Raw genomic sequence first — 23,418 nt, 5'->3', positions numbered from 1 at the left:
TTTTGTTGATGGTTTCCTTTGCCATGCGGAAGGTTTTTAGTTTGATGTAGTCCCATTTGTTTATTTTTTCTATTGTTTCCCTTGTCAGGTCAGGCATGGTGCTTGAAAATGTGTTGCCAAGATTGATGTCAAAGAGAGTACTGCTTATCCTTTCTTCTAGAAGTTTCATGGTTTCAGGTCTTACATTCAAGTCTTTAATCCATTTTGAGTTAATTTTTGTGTATAGTGTGTGTAGTGTAAGACAATGATCTACTTTTGTTCTTTTGCATGTGGCTGTGCAGTTTCCCAACATGATTTATTGAAGGACTTTCCTTTCTCCATTGTATGATCTTGGCTCCCTTGTCAAAAATTAGCTGTCCATAGAGGTGTGGGTTTATTTCTGGCTCTTGATTCTCCTCCAGGGATCTGTGTTTCTGTTTCTGTGCCAGTATTATGGTGTTTTGATTACTATAAGAATGTAGTATGTTTTGAAATCAGGGAGTGTGATACCTTGAGTTTTGTTCTTTTTCCTCAGAATTCCTTTGGCTATTCAGGGTCTTCTGTTGTTCAATATAAATTTTAGCATTCTTTGTTCTGTTTCTGTGAAAAGTGTTGCTTGAACTATGATAGGGATTGCATTGAATCTGTAGATTGCTTTAGAAAATATGAACATTTTAACTATGTTAACTTTTCCAATCCATGAGCAAGGAATATCTTTCCATTTCTTTGTGTCTTCTTCGATTTCTTTCAACAATGTTTTTATGGTTTTCAGTGTACAGATCTTTCACCTCTTTGGTTAAGTTTATCCCTAGGTATTTTATTCTTTTTCTTGCAATTGTAAATAAGATTGTATTCTTAATTTCTCTTTCTGCTACTTCATTGTTAGTGTACTGAAACGCAACTAACTGATTTTTGTATGTTGATTTTATATCCTGCAACTTGACTGTATTCATTTATTATTTCTAAAAGATTTTTTAGTGGACTCTTTAGAGTTTTCTATATATAAAATCATGTCATCTGCAAATAGCGACATTTTCACTTCTTCCTTTCCAATTTGGATCCCTTTTATTTCTTTATCTTGCCTGATTGCTCTGGTTAGGACTTCCAATACTATATTAAATGAGTGGCAAAAGTGGACATCTTTGGTTCCAGTTCTTAGAGGGATAGCTTTCAGTTTTTCTCCACTGAGAATGATATTAGTTATGGGTTTGTCATATATGGCCTTTATTATGTTGTGGATACTTTCCTTCTATATTCATTTTATTCAGAGTTTTTTAAATCATAAATGGATGCTGTGTCTTATCAAATGCTTTCTCTACATTTATTGAAATGATCATGTGATTTTTATTCTTCATTTTGTTAACGTGGTGTATCATGTTGATTGATTTGCTGATGTTGAAACATCCCTGCAACCCTGGAATAAATCCCACTGGACTATGGTGTGTGATCTTTTTAATGTATTGTTGTATTTGATTTGCTAGTATTTTCTTGAGGATTTTTGCATCGATGTTCATCGGTGATATTGGCCTGTAATGTTCTTTTTTTGTGTTGTCCTTGTCTGGTTTTGGTATCAAGGTAGTGCTGGCTTCATAGAATGTGTTGAGAAGCTTCCCCTCCTCTTCAATTTTTGAAAGATTTTGAGAAGGATAGGTATTAAATCTTCTTTGAATGTTTGGTAGAATTCACTGGGGAAGCTGTCTGGTTCTGGACTTTTATTTTTTGGGAGGATTTTGATTGCTGTTTCGATCTCCTTACTGGTGATTAGTCTATTCAAATTCTCTACTTCTTCTTGATTCAGTTTTGGTAGGTTGTATGATTGTAAGAATTTATCCATTTCTTCTAGATTATCCCATTTGTTGCATATATCTTTTCATAGTATTCTCTTATAATCTTTTGTATTTCAGAGGTGTTCCTTCTAATTTCTCCTTTTACATTTCTGATTTTATTTATTTGAGACTTCTGTCTTTTTTTCTTAGTGATCCTAGATAAACACTTGTCAATTTTGTTTACCTTTTCCAAAGAACCAGCTCTTAGTTTCGTTGATTTTTTCTATATTTTGTTTAGTCTCTATTTCATTTATTTCTGATTTTTATTATTTCCTTCATTCTTCTGATTTTGGGCTTTGATTGGTCCTTTTTCTAGTTCCTTTAGGTGCGCTGTTAGACTGTTTATTTAGGATTTTTTTTGTTTGTTGAGGTAGGCCTATATTGCTGTAAACTTCACTCTTAGAACTGATTTTGCTGTATCCCATAAATTTTGGCATGTTGTATTTTCGTTTATCTCCAGGTATTTTTTTGATTTCTCCTTTGGTTTCTTGATTGACTCAATCATTGTTCAATAGCATTTTGTTTAATCTTCACATATCTGTGGCTTTTCCAACTTTCTTCCTGTACTTGATTTCTAGTTTCATACCATTGTGGCCAAAAAAGATGCTTGGTATTATTTCAATCTTCTTAAATTTATTTAGACTTGTTTTGTGGCCTAGATATGTATATTCTGTGATTTGGGGATGGAATGTCCATCTGGTCTAATATATCATTTAAGGGCAGTGTTTCCTTATTGTTCTTCTATTTGGATGAGCTATCCATTGGTGTAAGTGGAGTGTTAAAGTCCCCTACTATTGTGTTACTGGCTATTTCTCCTTTTATGTCTGTTAATAATTGCTGTATATATTTAGGTGCTCCTATGCTGGGTGCATAGATATTTACAAGTTTTATATCCTCTTATTGGATTGTTCCCTTTATCATTGTGTAGTGCCCTTCTTTGTCTCTTGTAACAGTTTTTGTTTTAAAGTCTATTGTATCTGATATAAGTATTCCTACCCCAACTTTCTTTTCATTGCCCTTTGCAAGGAGTATCTTTTTCTATCCCTTCACTTTCAGTTTGTGGGTGTCTTTAGGTCTGAAGTGTGTCTCTCGTATGCAGTATATATAAATGTGTCTTGTTTTTTTTATCCAGTTGGCCACCCTATCCCTTTTGATTGGAGCATTTACTCTATTGATATTGATAAGAATTTACTTATTGCCATTTTGTTACATTTTTTCTGGGTGTTTTAGTAGTTCTCTGTTCCTTTCTTCTTCTCGTGCTCTCTTTCATTGTGGTTTGAAGGCTTTCTGTAGTGTTGTGTTGGATTCCTTTCTCTGTTTTTTTGTGTATTTATTATATGTTTCTGGTTTGTGATTATCATGAGGTTCATATATAATAATCTACATATAGAGGAAGCTATATTAAATTAATGGTCTCTTTAGGTTGACCTCCTTCTAAAAGCTGTGGTCTTTGACTCCCCTCCTCCCAATTTTATGTTTTTGATATCATATCTAACCTCGTTTTCTGTGCATGTGTATCTGTTACCCTCTTATCATGGAAATAGATAATTTTAGTGCTTTTGTCTTTTGACTTTCATATTAGCTTCATAGGTGACTGACCTGCTATCTTTACTGTATATTTGCCATTGATTTTATTGTTTTGTGCTTTTTTTGATGATTTTCTTATTTCCATTTGTGGTCTTCCTTTTTTCCAATTAAACAGGTCCCTTTAGCACTTCTTGTAAGGCTGGCTTCTTGGTGATAAACTTCTTTAGTTTTTGATTGTCTGGGAAGCTCTTTATATCTCCTTCCATTCCGAATGATAACCTTGCCAGGTAGAGTATTCTTGGCTGTAGGTTTTTTCCTTTCAGCACTTCAAATATATTGTGCCACTCCCTTCTGAGTTTCTGCTGAGAAGTCAGCTGATAGACTTATGGGGTTTCCTTGGTAAGTAACTCATTGCCTTTCTCTTGCAGCTTTTAGAATTCTCTTCTTATTTCTAATTCTTGACATTTTAATTATAATATGTCTTGGTGTGGCCTCTTATGGTTTATCTTGTTTGGTGGTCTCTGTGCTTCTTGTACCTGGATGTATGTTTCCTTCCTTAGGTTAGCAAAGATTTCAGCTATTGTTTATTCAAATAGATTCTCTGCCCCTTTGTCTCTCTATTCTCCTTCTGGGACACCTATCATATGGATGTTAGTGTGCTTGATATTGTCCCAGAGGTTCCTTAGACTGTCCTCATTCTTTTAAATTCTTTTTTCTTTCACGTGTTCAGCTTGGGTTATTTCCTCTAGTCTTTCAACTAGCTCACTGATCTGTTCTTCTGCATCATCTATTCTGCTATTGAGTCCCTCTGGTGAATTTTTCATTTCCAGTATTGTTTTCTTCATTCCTGATTGTTTCTTTTTTATGTTTTCCAATTCTTTGTTGAAGTTCTCACTGAGTTTGTCCATTCTCCTCCCAAGATCAGTGAGCATCTGTATGACTATTAGTTTATACTCTTTGTCAGGTAGATTGTTTTTCTCTGTTTCATTTAGTTCTTTTTCTGTGGTTTTGTCCTGTTCCCTTACTTGGAACATATTCCTTTGTCTCTTCCTTTTGCCTCTTTCTCTCTGCTTGTATCTATGTATTAGATGGGTCAACTACATCTCCTGATCTTGAAGAAGTGGCGTTATGTAAGAGATGACTTATGATGCCCAGCAGCATGCTTCCCTCTTGTCACCAGTTCCAAATGCTCTAGGCATGTCCCCTGTGTGGGCTCTGTGTGTCCTTCTGTTGTGGAAGAGTTGCTTTTGCTGCAGGTGCCTGGGGAGGCTAGGCTGTTCCCTTAGCTGACTGATTGTAAGCAGCTGCATATGGCTGCCATAGTCCTTTCAGTCACTTTACTGAGTGTGGGGAACCCCAGCACAGTTGGCTGCAAGTTTTAATAGCACATTCCTGCTGTACTTTTTCTGTTAGGTTAGTAGGCCCCCAGTGTGGTTGCTAGGCTCATGGACTTACAATTGCTGTAGGCCTCCAGCCTGCAAGGCTGTTATCAATTCTCTCAGGATTGCAGCTGTGTGTGGCTTGCCCCAGGCATGGGAGTACTCAGTTGTTCTAGGCTTGAGAAGCGCATGTCTGCTGTAGCTGCTAAGCCCCACCACCTGCAGGGTCACACATGCTATCAACACAGTCCTGCCCCATGTGCACCCCTCAATCCACTGAAGCAGACCAAGTTGCCCCACGGCAGAGGCTCCACACACTCCAACAATGCAGGCCCGCCCCTTGTGCATGCCCTGCCCGGCAGAGACAGACCCATTGCCAGATTGTAGAGGTCCCAGGTACCCCACCTATGTGGGCCCACAAGTTACCTGAGGGCTTGCTGTTGCGTGGGGCCAGTCTGCCTGGCAGGCTGCCTTCCCTGGCTGAGCTGGATTAAATTGGCGCTCTAGTGGTTGGGGCAGACCCTGGGCTAAAAGTTCTGGGGAAGAATTCCAGTGGTGTCTGCCAGCTTCAGTGTCAGCATGCCTGTAGTAAGGTCACAATAATGGCTGCCAGCAATGTCAGTCCCTGAGGACATAGTCCCAGCCTGAGGAGGCTCTCACTTCTCAGTGAGATGTGTCCAGAGTCCATCAAGTTAGTCTCTTTTCACCAAAGGAGTGTGCATCTTTCTTTCTGGTGATTTTAGGTTATTTTATGAAATGAGTGAATTTGTGCATGGGCCCTTTAAGAGCAGGCTTTTTCCCCCATTATGTCCAATAGCTTTTCTGGACGTATTCCCTGTTGTAGTTAATAGCCAGCAAAGCCAGATATTATGACACTTGTCTCTGTCATGCTGAGTCCTGAAGCTGCTTATTGTGGTAAATCTCCCCCACTAAGATCCCCTGCTCCTCTGGGGAAGGCTGCATACCTTAGGATTGCTCCCAGCCAGCCATGAAGTGGTGCAGCTAAAGGTGGCTTTTTTCTCTCCAGAAAGGAATTTCTGCCTCTTCCACCTCAGGCAGGACTGTCCCTTGTTGTAAGGGTTCTTTTTAGGCAGTTTTCAGTTCTCTCTCAGGGGTAATTATTCCAAGAGTAGTTGTAAGTTTGTTGTGTCTGTGGGAGAAGGTGAGTTCAGAGACTGCCTACTTGACACGGTCTCCTGAATATAGTTTTATATGTAAATTAGCAACAGCTTTTCTATAGACTTTTTGCCTAAGAATATAATTTACATATTTATTATTTTTATTGTCCATGATGTCCTCATGCTAGAATGTAAGCTCCACAAGGGAGGGAATTTTGTCTGTTTTGTCCAGTGACATGTTGTAAGAACTGAAACCAGGGCCTGTGTCCTGAAATAGACACTCAATAACAATTACTAGTCAAAAGAAATAATTACTGAATGGATTATTTTAAATATGAGTAAGTGTGTGTGTGTGTGTGTGTGTGTGTGCACCATTAATAAACGTGTGGTGAATTTCATGCAGTACTAAATGACTGGCAGGAGTAAAACTTCATAGAACATTTCTGAAGAGCAATCTGTGAAGAGGTATCAAGTTTTTGTTAAATATTTATTTTACTTGAGTTATTATTTACTTACACTTCTAGAACTGTGCTTTGAAAATATAATCAGTGAAGTGCATATTTATAGACAGAAAATTCTATTCATAGCATTGATAATCATAAGGGAAACAAAAATCCATGAATGTTAAATAAAATATGGCATTTGTCATTCTTTCAAAACAGACTAAATAATGTGAAAATGCAATGATATCATGTTAAATTAAAAAAATGGAGGGTAGATAAATAGAGCATGTTTCCAATTTTGTGAAAGTTGAGAAAGAGAGACAAATGATTAAACCAAAGTGTTCATAGTAATCATATCTGTGTGGTGAGAATAAGATTGCTTTTCAGTTTTTTCTTTGTCATATTATGAAATGCATGACATTTCTATGTGAATATGCATTACTTTGTTAATCAAAAAAATACTTCATTTAGGGAAAACTAGCTTTATTATTTTCCAGCCCTGAGGCTACATTAAAAATCCATTGTAATGTAACCTCCTGAGGGCAAGATGTTTCATCTGCCTTGTTCATTGGTGGATTTCCCATGCCTAGAATAGTGTTGGGATGAAGCAACACTTATAAATATTTTTGAATAAATGAATGAATGCACAAACAAATGATATGCCTCCCTCTCTAATGGCTATTTTATTTCTTTAATTAATTAATTAATTGATTAATTTTTATTGAGGTAACATTGGTTTATAATATATAAATTTCAAATGTATACTGTTATTTTCGACTTCTGTGTAGACTACATCATGTCCCTGTCAAAAAAAGGTCCAGTTTCCATCTGTCACCGTAAACATGTCCCCCTGTACCCCTTTCACTCTCCTCCCACCTTAAAGCATTAAGTGTAAGGAGACTGATTACTTTCTTTTCTTGTAGAGTTGAGCAATTAATCTATCCTTCATTAAGCATTAATTAAGTTCCCCTTCATACTATGTCTTCTTTCCACTGAAGAGAGACTACTTTCTCATGGACTGAAAATGATCTTTGAGAGTTTGCTTGTTGGGGAGGGAGGTGACCAATACATGGCAGATGTGAATTTTAGCGTATATGAGATTTAAAATGATTATGACAGAAATCTTTTACGTTCAGTAAGTGCCTTTAAATTACCCCTGTGTCCTCAGATTTAAAGAGGAAAACTAATTAATCAATTAGCAATGTTATTATCTTGCTACCCAATGAAAGTGTTTTTAGTCCACCACTTATGGAGAACAAAAGGAGTATAAGAATACTCACAGATTTTGCTGACATTACTGTTGGGGATGAAAAATGACAGTTGATGAGCAATGTAAGACAACGCTATATTGTGCTTCATCGTAATTCAATAAGGGGATGTCTTCACCTAATTTTTACCATGTACCATGCAGTTTAGACTCATGCAAATAGATAGAGCCTTATTTAAAATTTTATCTTGTTTGCATATTTTCTCAAAACTAAAATAGTAAATGAAGGACTTAAGGTAAGTCCTGAGGGAATGTAATGGTAATGTTTATGTTGTAATTTAATAGTAAATAACACGACACCCATCAGTACAGTGATTTGGCTATTTTACAGAGAGCTCTTGCCTTATTTTTTCTCTAGGACTCCGAATTTCCCACAGATATGATGCCAAATCCAAACCTGTATTTATGTAAGGAAAATATTGGTCCAGCAAAATTTGACTACAAGCTGAATGACATATTTAGACTTCATGAGCTTCCAGTGAGCTGGTAGGATTCTTGACGTTTTATTAATGCCTTGGAGATTTTACTGTCATGTCTAAATGGTGGTGCTTTTGTAGCCAATCATGGTCGAAGTAGTGTGCTCTTAGCCTGTTTGGAAACGGCCACTCATTCAACAGTGATAGCATCCATTTACAGCTGCTGCAAGAATCTTAAAACTAATTGGTTTAGGCACTTGGTGGCAGTACAGACTATGTGCACCATTGTGCATTTTGATTGTAGAGCTTTCAGTTCAGGCTTAAAATAAGCACAAATCACTTGTGGAGAGGTTTGTAGGATTTATTTTAAAGGTAAGAGGTCAGCAACTACGCATTTCATTTGATGATTTTACTTACAATTTTAGCTATGTGTGTTTTTTCCTCATTAACAAATCATTTATTTTGTTTGTTTTGAGGATCATAGTTTCATAAACCATAACACATCAACTTAAACACAAAGTTTATTACTTAGTATTTATTAAAATGCATTATTTTATGAATATACATATTTATATTCATAGGAAACATCTTAAATCTTGTAAAATTTATGCTACTATTATTCAGAGTTTTTGAGAGAAATATTTCTGTGGGAAATCTGTAAGTATACATTCTATCAATCATACAGTTCTGTGGTACATTACAATTTTAGTAAGTGGTCAGCTTTCATAGACAATCAGGGATCTATCATTTTGATTATCGTTTAGGTAAGTAATATTATTTTCTTGCATTTGTTCATATAATCCCAAGTTTATGTCCTTGATCTTCCAGAAATCTACAACTTGTACAAAAATGTGTGGCAAACATTATATAATTGCCCTATTATACTTAATGAGGACAAAATGTCTCAGAATAAGAAGTTCACCAATTCTGATAGCTTACATGCATTTACCTGTGCTGTTTTTTTTTTTTTTATTTGCAAAGTTTCCTCTGCTCTGGTGACCATAAGTCTAATTTACTTTCTAAACCCTAATTGTTTGATTATTTCCATGTAGCAAGATCATTGTCTATGGTACCCTGCTTAAGAGCACAGTAGATACGATCTTATCTGCTGTGACCAAAACCAAGGTTAATGAGTTGAAAGGTCTGTTGGTAAAGGGAACCATAAAAATGATGCATTCATACTGCAAGTATTCTATTTTGACTAAAAATAGTGCATTTGCATTCACGTGCCAGTCTTTTGATGTAAGGCCATGGCTTTCTCTTTGATTAAGTGACTATTGATTGGAATTCTACACCATATTTCTTGCATAAGCTATACCAATAATTCATCATTTACAATTTCAATTTGGTGATTTCCTTAATCTGAAACAAGAACTTCAGATACTCAGAAGATGATCTCTTCACCTTTGCATGGCGTTAATTTAATTTTCATTGACAGCAATTCTCCTTATCACACTCATATTTCCCCACCTTGATTAATCTTTGATTACTTTACAACAGCAAACCCAACTGGCTTATAAGGAGGGCTGGGAGCAAACTGCTTTGATTCTTGGTACTCATGGACCTTAGCTGGGAGCAGCCTGTGCTGGTCTCCTTGGGCGTGGTCTGAGAGCTCTGGGCCATCGGCGTGCAGTGAGACAGCTAGTGGGCTTTACAGAGAGAATGGGAAATGTTAGTCAATCCAACAATTAAGTGGAGGTTAAGGTAAAATCTTCTATTAAAGAAAATGTGGGGGCCAGCGCGGTGGTGTAGGGGTTAAGTTTATATGCTCCGCTTTAGCGGCCCAGGGTTCACGGGTTCAGATCCTGGGCACAGACCTACACACTGCCCATCAAGCCATGCTGTGGTGGCACCCCACATACATGATAGAGGAAGATTAGCACAGATGTTAAGCTCAGCAACAATCTTCCTCAAGCAAAAAGAAGATTGGCAATGGATGTTAGCTCAGAGCCAATCTTGCTCACCAAAAAAAAAAGAAAATTTGGAGAAGAGAAAGAGGGAAACATTTAATTCTTCTTCTTCTTCTTTTTTTTGAGGAAGATTAGCCCTGAGCTAACATCTGCCACCAATCCTCCTCTTTTGGCTGAGGAAGACTGGCCCTGAGCTAACATCCATGCCCATCTTCCTCTACTTTATATGTGGGACACCTGCCACAGCATGGCTGGACAAGCCATGCCATGTCTGCACCCCGGATCCGAACTGGCAAACCCTGGGCTACTGAATCAGAACGTGCTAACTGGACCACTGTGCCACCAGGCCAGCCCCCACGTTTAAGTCTTAATCAAAGACAAAGTGTGGATTTTAGCTTAATTTATTTGCAGCATTTGGAAATACAGCTGCCCTATTAACAACTACTGCAACCCAGGGAATAATTTCTCTCCCACAATCTTCACTAGTTAGCCCATTAGGAGAGAAGACTCTGGCATCGTGAGTTAGGAAGTAAAAAAAATGAATCACTAGTAGAAAGAATAGTCACTCGTCTTCTAGAGTAACACACATCAAAGGAAGATGAAGCCCTGACTTGAGACAGGTCGTTTACCTGGGCTTTTGCTGCCCATCTCCTTCATTTCCAGTTTGTTTCAGTTTCTGCTTCCTTATGCCACTGTTTTTTCTTTGTCATGTGCTTGTTTCTCTCTCACCTATTTTGTTCTACTTCTTTCTCTATACTCTCGTTCTATACTACCAGCCCTTAACTAGCCATTATATAAAATTCAATTGTAAGTTTTTAGTGTTTCTCAAGTAATTTTATATTCTCTATTCTTAATTTTAAAATCAAATCGCCCATGACGATGACTTTATTTATTTATTTATTTTTTGTCAGTTGCCATCAGTGGAAATAAAGTTCTTCTGTAGTATATAGTTTCCTTAACTTCATCAATATGACAATAATAATAATGAAAATGATAATGAAAAAATATAAATAAAAACAGTAAACTACATTTTACTAAGCTTCTATAAAAGCCGGGATTCAGCTGTTTTACACATACTTTTACTTTTGTATTTCTGTGAGGCAGATATTAATTTCCCCATTTCTCTCCTTCTTTCTCTCTGTCTGTCTTTCTCTCTGTTTTTCTCTCTCTCTCTCTCACACACACACACACATACGTACACGCAAATGAGGCTCAGAGATTTTGAGACTCATAAAGAAAGAATTTGTATCAGGTCTGGTTAACTCAATAGCAAACTACAGGGGCCAGCCGCAGTGGCGCAGCAGTTAAGTTCACACATTCCGCTTTGGTGGCCTAGGGTTCACTGGTTCAGATCCCAGATGCAGACATGGCACCGCTTGGCAAGCCATGCTGTGGTAGGCGTCCCACATATAAAGTAGAGGAAGATGGGCATGGATGTTAGCTCAGGGCCAGTCTTCCTTAGCAAAAAGAGGAGGATTGGAAGCAGATGTTGGCTCAAGACTAATCTTCCTCAAAAAAAAAAAAAGAGCAAACTATGAAATAGTGAAAAAGCCACACATTATTTTAAAGAAAAATACTGAGAGAATAGTTTCTACTTTTACAATTGCGCATACAATTTTGCCAGCAACCTACAACTATATGGCCTATGAGTTTGGCCAAAATCCTTTTTTATCCCTGACAAGCAGGGCCTAGGTTCTTTAACTTTAAATATTAAAATAATTAATTAGATTGTGTTTAAGTGCAGAATTTGTTAATTATATGTTCTTTCCCTGGAAAAACAGATTTATTAAAATGTATTTTTTACTATATTTTTCTAACAAGGTCATCATAAAATAAAAGCATATTAATTTCAGATAATTTAAAATTTCTTAATGTCTTACTAATTTTTATTTTTATAGACAGCAATTCCATAGGTCAAAGAACCAGAAGGATTTTAAATTGAATTAGTTAAGAGAGTTTTTAAGTTCAGATTTAGGTAGATGTTTTTCTCCTACTGTTTTTTCTTTGTTTTTCTGAGGATGATTTGTCCTGAGCTAACGTCCGTGCCAGTCTTCCTCTGTTTTGTATGTTAGTCACTGCTACAGCACAGCTGCTGATGAGTGGTGTAGGTCGGCACTCAGGAACCGAACCTGGGCCACCGAAGTAAAGAGCTGAGCTTAACCACTAGGCCACGGGGCCAGCCTCACCTTTTCCTACTTTTACAAGATGGTTCCCATCAACCTAGAAAATGTCCTCCAGTAACTCCCATTGGCTAAAAAATATATATATTTTTTCTTGACCAGATCACTCCCCACCAGACCTATGCTGTTTTCTCAGAAGCCGTTCTGCCTCCTTTTCACTAAGAAGCTTGGCAGAAATGCTGCCTGAGCTAACAGCTCCACTTGCTCTCCCCATTCTCCTCTCCAGTGGAGTTCCCTTCCTTTACTCTGCTCTGAAACTACTCTTGTCAGTCATTACCTGCTGCTTCCGGGCCAACCACCAGGGCTGTAGTATCTGTTCTCACTTTCCTCACCTCTCCGCTGCAGTCAGTGCAACCCAGCACCCCTGCTTTTCCCTTCTGACTCCCAGGCGTCCTGCTCAGCGGGCTGCTCCTCTTCACCAGACTTCTGATTGATTGACGCCAGCTCCCTAACCCCGGCCAGCTTCATCTTCTCACTATCTCCACTTGCTCAGGTGGCCTCTGCCACTCCCAGGCTTTAAATATGCTCCATATGTTGATAATACCCATGGGGATGTCCCTACCATTAGCATCTCCCCTGCACTTGAATATCTAATAGGCTTCTCCAAATTTTCATGTCCAGAAAGAACTCTTTTTTTCCAGCTAGAAAACCTGTTCTTCTAATCTTCCTCATTTTTACAAAAGCAAAATGTGAACTTAGGTGAATTTACTCAAGCTGAAAGCAGAAGAGTCATTTGCATTCCTCATTCTCGCGCTCCGCGGTTCCCACTGGTAGATCTGCCAGTAAGTCTGACGGGCTCTTCCCTCAGAATATATTTACATTTTTCCATCTCTCACACTATCACCAAAGCCTACTAATTCACCCTACCTCACCCCATAATAACTCACTCACTTCACAATAGCCAGACAGGCCTTTTAAAAATGTAAATCAGATCATAAGATTCCCTGCTTTAAAAACAACAATGTCTTTCTCTTGTTTTAAAATAAAATCTAGTCTTCTTACAGGGGCCTGCCGGGCTCTGCAGGTTGAGTGTCTTGCTTACCTCCTTGGCCACGTGCTCACCTGTGTTGCCTACCCAGTACCATCAGCTCCCCAGGCTTCTCACTATTCTGCAAACATGTCACCCTTATTCCTGCCCCCAGGGCCTTACACTAGCTCTGTTCGCTACTTGTGTTGTTACTGCTCCAATTTTTGCATGTTTGGCTTATTCTTATCTCTAATATCTCAATTCAAATGTCACCTCCTTAGAGAGGCCCTCCCTGAAAAATGAATATTTTACTCCTCACTTCTCCAGTCACTCTCATGCCCATCATTCTACTTTATTTCTGTCCTGCTTCTCAGTAGTCATACAGCATAAATTTTAAAGTATTTTATAAAAATTTAAAAAAGAACATGAAATGTTAGTGTTTTTCCAATTTATGTGTGGCAGAGACTGGCTAGATGCTCATCAATCCAGTTTCCTCTTCCCTGGGCCCATGGGAAGACTCTATCTCCTGTGTTCTGAAGTGAGCTAAGCTGTGTGACTAACTGTTTCGAAAGCCAGTTGTACCATTTTCAGGCCCAACCCCTGAGACTTCCATTGGAATTCTCTGATTTCTCCATCTTCATCCTCATAGCTGAAATCACAGGACTTCACAAGGGATGAGCCGCATGCTAGAAGGAGCATGGATCCCTGAGTCACGTGTTGCTCAGAGTTCCCTGACTTTCATCAACTGTTGCCTGAGGTACTGCTCTAATTGTCCTGACTAGTGCACTATATTTTTGTGAAAATAGATGAGTTAGGTTATATGAGACGAGTGAAGTTTTTTTAAAAAAAGAAAGACTGAAGGTACTTTCACATTTACTCATTCATTCAACAATAATTTATTGAGCGCTGGTCAGGCACTATTTTGGGCAATTGACTAAATACACAGAAATCTGTTCCCAGGGAGCTTACATTTGTTGCAGGGAACAGGTAATAAACCAATGATGAGTACAAATATGCCATAGTATGTTTGTTGACGTAAATGCTGTAGAGAATCATAAAGTAGGACGGAGGGAGATGGAGGGCAGCGTGGCTTCATGTTTAGAGGGAGCAGGCAGGAGTGTTCTGAGAAGACAACATGTAATGACAACCTGATGTAGGGGAGACAATGAGACATGCAGAGAACTCAAGAAGAAAATTAGAGTCAGAGGAAACAGCGAACGCAAAGCCCTTGGGGTGGGAGCATGTCCAAACTGTTCCAACAAGGAGTCCAGTGTAAGGAGAGTGAACTTGGAGAAGAGAAGAAAATAAAGTTCATAGGGACCAACGAGGGTGTGACTTAGGGCCTTATAGATCACAGGAAATTTGAATTTTATTCTGAGAATACTGGAAAGCTATTAGAGGATTTTGAGAAGAAATGTGCTACCTGATTTACACGATTGCTCTGACTGGTGGGTGGAAACTAGGCTGTTGTACGGGCTACGGGTCGATGTGGACAGGACCCCTAGAGTGAGCTGTGAGCGCAGTTCACATCTGTGTTTGCTGCCTGGCAAGAGGTTAGGTTCATATCAGTACTCTTCCATGTGCTTCCACAGAAGCAGACACCAGAAATAAAGAAAAAATGACTAAGTAGCTTTTAATGCAAAAAATGGGCATTATAAAAATGTGATTTTTTTACCAAGGGTCAATATAAAGCTTATTGTTTTGCTGTAAGTTATATGTTTTCAAGAAACCACTAGTTATATTTAAAATTAAATATTGAATCCTTTTTATAACTATAAATTAAACTAGTATTTTACTATGTATATTTATAACAAGCTTAAATTATATTGGAACTTTTTTCATGTTTGTATACCCCAAACAAGCAACATATTAGAGCACAGTATATATTTATTTAAATTTTGAATTATCAAAGGGAAGGAACTTACAGTTTCTTGAAGCTTCAAACAAATTCTCCTTAGGAGCATAATAATTACATGCAGATAAAAATATTTGTAATCATTATTTATAAGCAGTGTGCAGAATAATTTAAAACCTTTTCTATAATATAAAGATATATTCTGCTGGTTTTGTAGTTTACTATCAGAGTACTAAGGTATTCAGTTAGCTTCCATTAAATAATGGTAATATTTATGCCATTAACTTTTAAGAAGGAAGAGGTACATGAATTTACAGTAAATGTAAACATACATTTTAATGACCTGTTTATCTTTTTGGGTGTGTTCCATGAATAAATACATCATCTAACTAGGAGATTAGATTTTCAATTTATTTCAGATTGTCTTTAGTGCCCTTGCGTGTATCTGTCTTCAACTTTAAACTAAGTTTGTTTAGACACTTTGGGTTTGTTGAACAACTGTCATCTTCCAGAAGGCGCTCTGATTTGTTTTCTGGCCCAACGTACAGCTAAAATTATGGAAAGGCCTTTGCATTGGTCACAGATGATGCACAGAGCGTTTTCAATTCCAATGTTTCATAGACTCGGAGAGAGACCAACAGTTGCCCTTCTGGGGCTATAACACTTTTTCATTCTGTTGTAATTATCTAGATCTATAGTCATAACCACAGTGACCTACAAGAAGGCATTGTTGGACATGTTATAATTATATACAGAAATTATGTGTAGTGCCAACAATGCATAAAAATCCAACCTATTAACTGAGGTGGGTGAAAATGAAACTCTGCTAGTCTCCCTTAGGACACAGTTTCAGTTTTTGGAAAAAAGAAAAACAAAACGAGTCATTCAGTTTTTTCATAAAACTTTTTCTGGAATATATTATTATGATAAGGCAAGTCGAATTTCCATGGAATGAAAATGCAGAATAATATTCCAGTAAATATGGAAACTGTCTCTTACTCCACTTTCTTGCTTAGCTGCATACTGGTATTTCCCATTAGCTGCTGTGTAATAGAAAGGGCAGTGGAGGTTAAAAGAAAAGGTTAATCTTTGTAATGCAGAATGTCAGAGAGATGGTGTAGGACAAGTCCCAATATGCTTCTTTTTCTCTTTAACAATTTATTTAGTATTTCAAACTACATTATATTCACACATATACTCATAATTCAGCTTAAATAATTAAAGGTGGCAAGACTTGACCAAGTACAACTAATCAATGATTCCAGCCATGTCTGCCATTACTTGGTTGGGTGCCTCACCTAACCTTGCCGAGCCCTTGTTTTTAACCCATGGTAAAGTCGATGCTTGTGGAATGGTATCATAATTTATCTTTTTTCTTGCTGTTTGCAATTATATGGTGAATGTGTTGTAAACATCAGGGCTTGTTCTGATAGATTTAAACCTTAAATCAATTTTGGCAATTTTTTATTTAACCATGACTAGAATGATGTTGTCATGTTCGTTTTCTTTCTTTTTTTTTTCATATCAATAGTGTTTTATAATCTAAGTGTAGGTAATAAAATTTTTTTATTAGACTTATACACCCAACACACATAACAACATTTGTGCTCTGAATTTGACTTTAATTTCAAAGTTACTGACATTGTCCCCAGGCAGTAATTATTAACTCAGAGTGCTCTGCAAAACAGGACATTACAACCGGCATGTCTCGTGAGCACCGCAAACTTAGAGACTCAAAGCCAATCCACTCCTTCCAACATCCCCTCCCCTCTACTCTCACCTTCCTCTTTCTCCCAGTTTAGTTAGTGTCATTATCATCCACATATGCACTTAAGAGGATCTGTGAATCTTGAGGCCTGCTTCTCACTCACATTCGCATTCAGTCAATCACTGAAGTCTCTTCACTGAATCAGTGAATACTCTATGAAGTGTATTCCATATCCAAATTGAGCTATGCAACCATTCACTTCTGTCAAAGTCCATCATCTGTCACTTAGTTTCTTCCAGCACCTTCCTACTAGTCTCCCTGCCTGGAATTGCTCCTCCAAATCAAACTTATCTTCTCTACTGCCATTATAGTAATCTTTCTAAAATGGTCTGATATCTTATTTCTGCTTTCAAATCTTTGATAATATTTCAAACCCTCCTTCATACTTGGCTCTTCTGAATCTAGTTCCAACATATTTTTCTAGCTTTATTGTACGCCTTGCCTCTTGCCTCCCTACCACTATGCTCTAGACTCAGTGAAATCTTTTCACATTCTCTCATCTTGGCTCATGTTCCTTTTTGTTTGTTTGTTTTTTGTTTTTTAGGTAAGGAAGATTGGCCCTGAGCTAACATCTGTTGCCAATATTCTCTTTGTTTCTTTTCCTCCCCAAAGCCCCAGTACATAGTTTATATCCTAGTTATAAGTCATTCTAGTTCTTCTATGTGGGATGCTACTAGAGCATGGCCTGTTGAGCAGTGTGTAGGTCCTTACCTAGGATCTGAACCCATGAACCCTGGGCAGCCAAAGCAGACTGTGCAAAGTTAACCACCACTCAGCCACAGGGCTGGCCCCGGCCCATGTTCCTTTGACTGGAATGCATTACGTCCTTTTTCTATTTGCAAATACTCAAGGAATCCAAAGAAATCCCCATCTTTAAACCAAACCTCTTTTCTCTTCCCTTGGTACTAGATACATAGTATAAGGGCACATAGAACAGGTCCTTTTGAATCCCAATGATTTATTTATATGTCTGTGTCTCCTAACCCCTCAGCAAGGACTCTTGAGGGGGTAGAGCGTGTCTCATTATGAGGGGCCCCTTACATATAGGAGGTGCCTAGTATGTGTTGAAGGAATGAGTGCATGGATTGAGTGAAAATATGTGCAGTCATAGTTCTATAGTCAAATTTAAGAAATATATCACCCACTTATAATCTAGGTATCACCTGATGTCACTCTTTCCTTAAATTTAATTTGACTTGAATGTCCAGTGATTTCTGTGAACGTCTGTGATCTAATTTTCCTACTCACAGTCATAGCCATCAGCGGCATACTCTGTGCAAATAGGGTAGCTATAAGCACTACTCTCACAGAAACTAGAGTTCCTTCTGTCATGCACTCGAGGCCCAGTTCTCTCACATCTGGCAGGAAGTATAATAGAGGCCCCTTTAATATCACCTGCCTTATTTGCTTGACTTTCTAGGTTCATTACTCTTACTCATCTGTATCCTCAATGGTTAGTCCCCTATTCTCATGTATAACCTTCTCCTCCAACTTCCCAGCCATCTTATTTTTTTAAGTATTGCTAACATGCTCACCGATTCCTGACTCTTCTTTTCACTCACCCGTTTGGCCTCCTTGGTTTGTTTCAGAATTCTGACAGCTGAGTAGCTTTTAACCCTGACCATGGTGACCTGGAACCTGGCTTTCACTCAGTTGTCTCCGAGATCTATGCCTTACCTGTCCAACATGATTTCCTTGGCAACTATATTCCAGATTGTTCTCCATTGAGTGAGGATATACCTCACAAATCTGAAGAAGGCTTTTATGGAGAAATTCAAAACAAATAAAAATTTAGAATATATTGCCTTTCTGGAATGAATCCATGAACTTAGGGCTTTTCAATTGATAAAGAATATGTGAGAAGGAAAATAAGACATTCTAGGTACCTTTGACATATGAATATCATGGATATGGGGCAGGGGATAGTAAAACAAAGTCAAAATCTCCTCCTTTTCCCAATTAGATCATCCTAATGAGGAAGGGCATTGATGGTCAAGAAAAGGACATGATTGGATCACATTGCTAAAACCTGGAGCTATATGTGAGAGAAGAAGTGGTCTTAAATTGCGACAAACACACCTTTTCCCCTCGATTTTCTTCATTCATTCAATAAATTGTATATTAAATTCCTACCATGTGGCAGACCCTGTTCTAAACATTGGGAATAAGATGCTGAGAGAGAGAGAGAGAGAGAGAGAGAGAGAGAGAGAGAGAGATTGATTAATTGATTGATTTCAGTGTTTCCATTTATCATTGCAGTAGTAATACCTAGAGACTCAATTATTGACTGTGGGCCTGAAAGAAATGGATGGAAGAGCATTGATGTTATTTTAGACCATAGAGTACAGATATCTTGCAGGGTAGAGGGCAAAAGAAGCCCAGCTGTCAAACTGGGAAGAGAGCTTAAATAGTTTGCATTTACCCGGAGTGTTCTTTCTGAGCCTTTTCTCAGAATAAGGTGATGGATGTCTGAATAAGGATGTAGGCCTCCTAGTTTCCAAACATCTCTAGCTCCAGGTCACATCGGAGCACCGTCTGGAAGGAGGGAAGTATGTTTAAACGGTGTCCGTCAAGAGTGATGAGAATATAGTTTATGGTATAGAATGTAAGCTTTTCCTACAAAAGTACATGGGTAATTCTGGGGGAGGAGGAGAAACTTAAAAAAGTAATCATAAATTTCTGATCACATTATGAAGTTCTAGAGGAAACTTCTCAAAGTTGTGGTACCTGCAACAGTTCTTGCAGCTGCCATTGCCACCATGTAGGTTTTATAATTTCCGTTCTATTATATGGAACCAGACTAATATCAAAGATTTCTAAAGTGGCCTAACAAATTGGTGATAAATTAAGCATCACTTACTTTGATTTACTAATAATGTCGAACATTTCTTAAGCTGAAAATATTAACTGCATGAGAAATTGTGACCTAGGAATAGAAAGAAATTACATGTATTTGCTTTACATTTATGCTTAAGGAAATCCAAATGGCCAACACATCACTTGCTGAAAAAAAAGTTACCTCTATTTCTAAAATTTTCTATCTTTCTTCCTAATATTTTCTTCTGTAAAACATTGTAAGGAACTGCCATAAGAATGCCAGAAATTTTCTTCATAGGAAGCTGAATGTTGTGTCTTAAGATCTGTTCTACTTATTTAAAGAGAATGTTTGAGGAATGACCCTATCACAATTTCTTGGTGATAATTTTGAGAACTTATTTTTTCTTTTGGGGAAAGTGTACTGCAGAACCTTTAAATCTAGTTGTCTAGTACAGACATAGCATATAATTCTTCCTTTTGAGCTCAGTAAAGAATACACATTTATTTGTAATGCTTTTGTAGATTTGGAAATAGACATTGGGCTGTTATACTGAATCTTATTCTACGAAGCAAATTTTACTGATTTTAATCTTTGTTATCTTGACATTTATCTATTTTTCTTTTTGGAACAGAAGCCAGTAAGAGAGAAATTCTGAAAATTGTTAATTTACAGATTTAGGTACTGGGTTAGTCCAAATGAAATGAGGTCTTAGACCATTAACCAAAATGATTAAGAATTACTTGAATTTGTTTTTGTTAGCCTGGGTATTTCCAAAGCGATTTTTTCATTTAAGTAGTGGCTTTTACCCCGGAGTAGTACATAGTCAGTAAAATCTTTTTTTCCATTTCAGGTTTTACCTTTTATACAAAGAGCCACACTTAAGAATTTATTTTTTATTCTTTTACTCTACCACAAAGTTATTTAGCTGAAATTCTAAACTTTGAAATAATAGGCTAAATAAAATAGTGGTTTATGAACGAGTTTATTAGTCTCTCTTTACTGTAGTGATCGGCTAACATTTGTCCTTAAATCTTGGATGATACTGATACAACAGTAATCACAATGAACATTTATGGAAAAGCTGAGCCATCACAGTGTTAAAGGCTTCTCACATATTGTCTCATTTAATCTTTATTAAAAATTCTTTAATATGGTATGTTATTTACCTATTTTACAGAGGAGCAATCTGAGATTTTGGAATGTTTGGTACCTTACTCTTCATTGATTCTTTTGTGTTTGCTTCATCTGTATTCCCAATTAATGTGAATTTTTTAAATTAAAAATCATCCATCGAGGGGAACAGTATAGGTTATCAGCTGATTACAAATGCTGGTGCTAGCAGTCCTGTGTATAAGTTGTGGTTCTACTACATACTAACCCTGTGAACGTGGGCAGTTAGTTAACCTACTTATCTCTTCCTTTGCATTAGATCTATCGCAGCCCAGGACAAGTTATTTAACCTCTATTTACCTCTATTCTGAAATAAGAATTATTATACCTACCCCATAGGGCTGTTATAATGTCTAAGTGAATTAATATTTGTAAATAACCTAGCACATTATAAATACTTAATGTTTATTTAATAATTAATAACTTAAAGTTCTAAGAAGAATGGCTAAATTATATCACTTCTATTAGGAAATGACTGCAGATAAAATATTTCATAATTTTCAGTAAGAAGTATTTTATATTTCAAGATGGCAGAGTTTTCAGTGTGGAATTTAGTCGCATGAGATTTAAAACTTAAAAAGAAATGTTTTTAGATTGTGCTACCTCAGAAGTTTAAATTAAAGAATTAAGGAATGTCATGCTCTTATCCAAACCTAGAGGGAAAAAAGAAAAATGTATCAGTATATGCTACATTGTCAAAATTATTTAAAGTAGTTAAAACGTACATTTAAGACAGTAAAGTAAAATAAAATAAATTAATTAGCTGAGAAAAAAATATGACAAAGGAAGAATAAAACTTGGAATGACAGTTTATTATACAAAATCTCTACCAATTGATAATAACCATTTGCTTGGGACAGACTACCGTTTTGACTTGATGCTTTCAGCAGTCACTCATTTAAACAAAAAAGGCTACCACCTTTACATTCTCACCTTTAGAATCTCAGGAAAGAGACATGGTGTGGGAAATTCAGCTTTTGTCTTTAAGAGATAGCTTAGCCCTTTTTTAAGCATCTGCTCCCATAGCAGGAGCTTGCCCCAGAGCCAAACCTGTTTCCTCCATTTTGGGGAGGATGCCACCCAGCCTGTCTAACTGGACCCTGATTGCATTACTTCGTTCTCCAAGACCTTCAGAGTGCCCATCGTCCACACGAAAAAAACTTTAAACTCCTTAACAAGGTTCCCAAGACCTTTTCTTATCTGATTCTTGCTCACCTCTTCAACTCTATGTCCATACACTCTACAATCCAGATGTTTCAGTAGCCACACCTCTTCAAGTCTCAGTGGCTTAAACCAAAAGCACTAGATTATTTCTCAGGATTCTGTGGGTTGATTTGGCTCAGCCACGTGGCACTGTTTATGAGGCTCAGCGGAGCCCACTCACTCAGCTGCACTCAGCTGATGGATGTAAATGTCAGGAAGACTTACTAAGATGTTTGATGTCTCAGTCTTCTCCCAGGCGTCTCCCCCTCTCCATGTGATATCTCCTTCTATAGGATTTCTTCACATTTCCCGTCTCTCTCCTTCTCTCTCTCTATCACCTTCTTTCCTCACCTTCTCTCTCTCTCTCTTCCTCTCTCCAGTGGGATTTCCTGGATTGCCTTACAGTGTGGTAGATGTTGTGGGGTCGGTGAGCCGAGGGTCAAAAGAAAGATTTCTTAGACTCTTAAGATCTGTCAGTAGTGCTCTTTTATTTAGAGAATAGTGTGGAATAGCATGGGGACAGGACCCATCGGCAGTCAGAGCTTCTGCTGCCACCGCTTCTGCTGCCCCCGCTGGCATGGTGACAGGACCTATGGGCAGGCAGAGCTGGTGTGTGGGGACAGGACCCACGGGCGGTCAGAGCTCCTGCTGCTGCTGCATGGGGACAGGACCCATGGGCAGTCAGAGCTCCTGCTGCTGCTGCATGGGGACAGGACCCATGGGCAGTCAGAGCTCCTGCTGCTGCCGTTTCTGCTGCCCCCGCTGGCATGGGGACAGGGCCAATGGGCAGGCAGAGCAGCTGCTGCTGCCCCCGCTGGTATGGGGACAGGACCCATGGGCAGGCAGAGCTGGTGCGTGGGGACAGGACCCACAGGCGGTCAGAGCTCCTGCTGCTGCTGCATGGGGACAGGTCCCATGGGCAGTCAGAGCTCCTGCTGCTGCTGCATGGGCACAGGTCCCATGGGCAGTCAGAGCTCCTGCTGCTGCTGCATGGGGACAGGACCCATGGACAGTCAGAGCTCCTGCTGCTGCTGCATGGGCACAGGTCCCATGGGCAGTCAGAGCTCCTGCTGCTGCTGCATGGGGACAGGACCCATGGGCAGTCAGAGCTCCTGCTGCTGCTGCTTCTGCTGCCCCCGCTGGCATGGGGACAGGGCCCATGGGCAGGCAAAGCAGCTGCTGCTGCCCCCGCTGGCATGGGGACAGGACCCATGGGCAGGCAGAGCTGGTGCGTGGGGACAGGACCCACGGGCGGTCAGAGCTCCTGCTGCTGCCCCGAGTTGAGGGTTAGGGCTAATTTAATAAGGCATGGGTACGTGACTTATTTTTACTGGAGAAAAGAAAAGATGATGTAAAAAGTCATTAAATGATTTCAGTGCAGATGGGGTCTCGTTATTGTGCGGTCATATAACTTTAGATACGAATCTGGCCATATAGATCGGCATGTAGGTGAGGATGCCCTGGGCTTCTCTCCCTGGGGCGATCCTAATTCATACCATAAAAAACGTCCACTGGGTCGTATAGTTTGGCATGTAGGCCAGGTCACCTTGGGCTTCTCTAGCTGGGGCAGCCTTAATCCACATCACTAGATG

At 38.5% G+C, this 23,418-nt stretch overlaps 1 protein-coding gene across 5 annotated transcripts in view; it reads left to right on the top strand.

The window, feature by feature from the left end:
- Positions 1–23,418, top strand: part of SPAG16 (sperm associated antigen 16) — a 911,706-nt gene that overhangs the window by 137,627 nt on the left and 750,661 nt on the right. For all 5 annotated transcript variants that reach the window (XM_070489783.1, XM_070489782.1, XM_044751340.2 and 2 more), the window contains one exon: positions 7,898–8,025. In XM_070489783.1, coding sequence (XP_070345884.1) covers positions 7,898–8,025 — 128 coding nt within the window. The remainder of the gene's footprint in view (positions 1–7,897; positions 8,026–23,418) is intronic.

The sequence above is a fragment of the Equus asinus genome, chromosome 19 (genome assembly GCF_041296235.1).
Source record: "Equus asinus isolate D_3611 breed Donkey chromosome 19, EquAss-T2T_v2, whole genome shotgun sequence".
Taxonomy (NCBI): Eukaryota; Metazoa; Chordata; class Mammalia; order Perissodactyla; family Equidae; genus Equus; species Equus asinus.
Note: the sequence above shows the minus strand (reverse complement) of the source record. Positions and strands in the feature narration are given on the sequence as shown.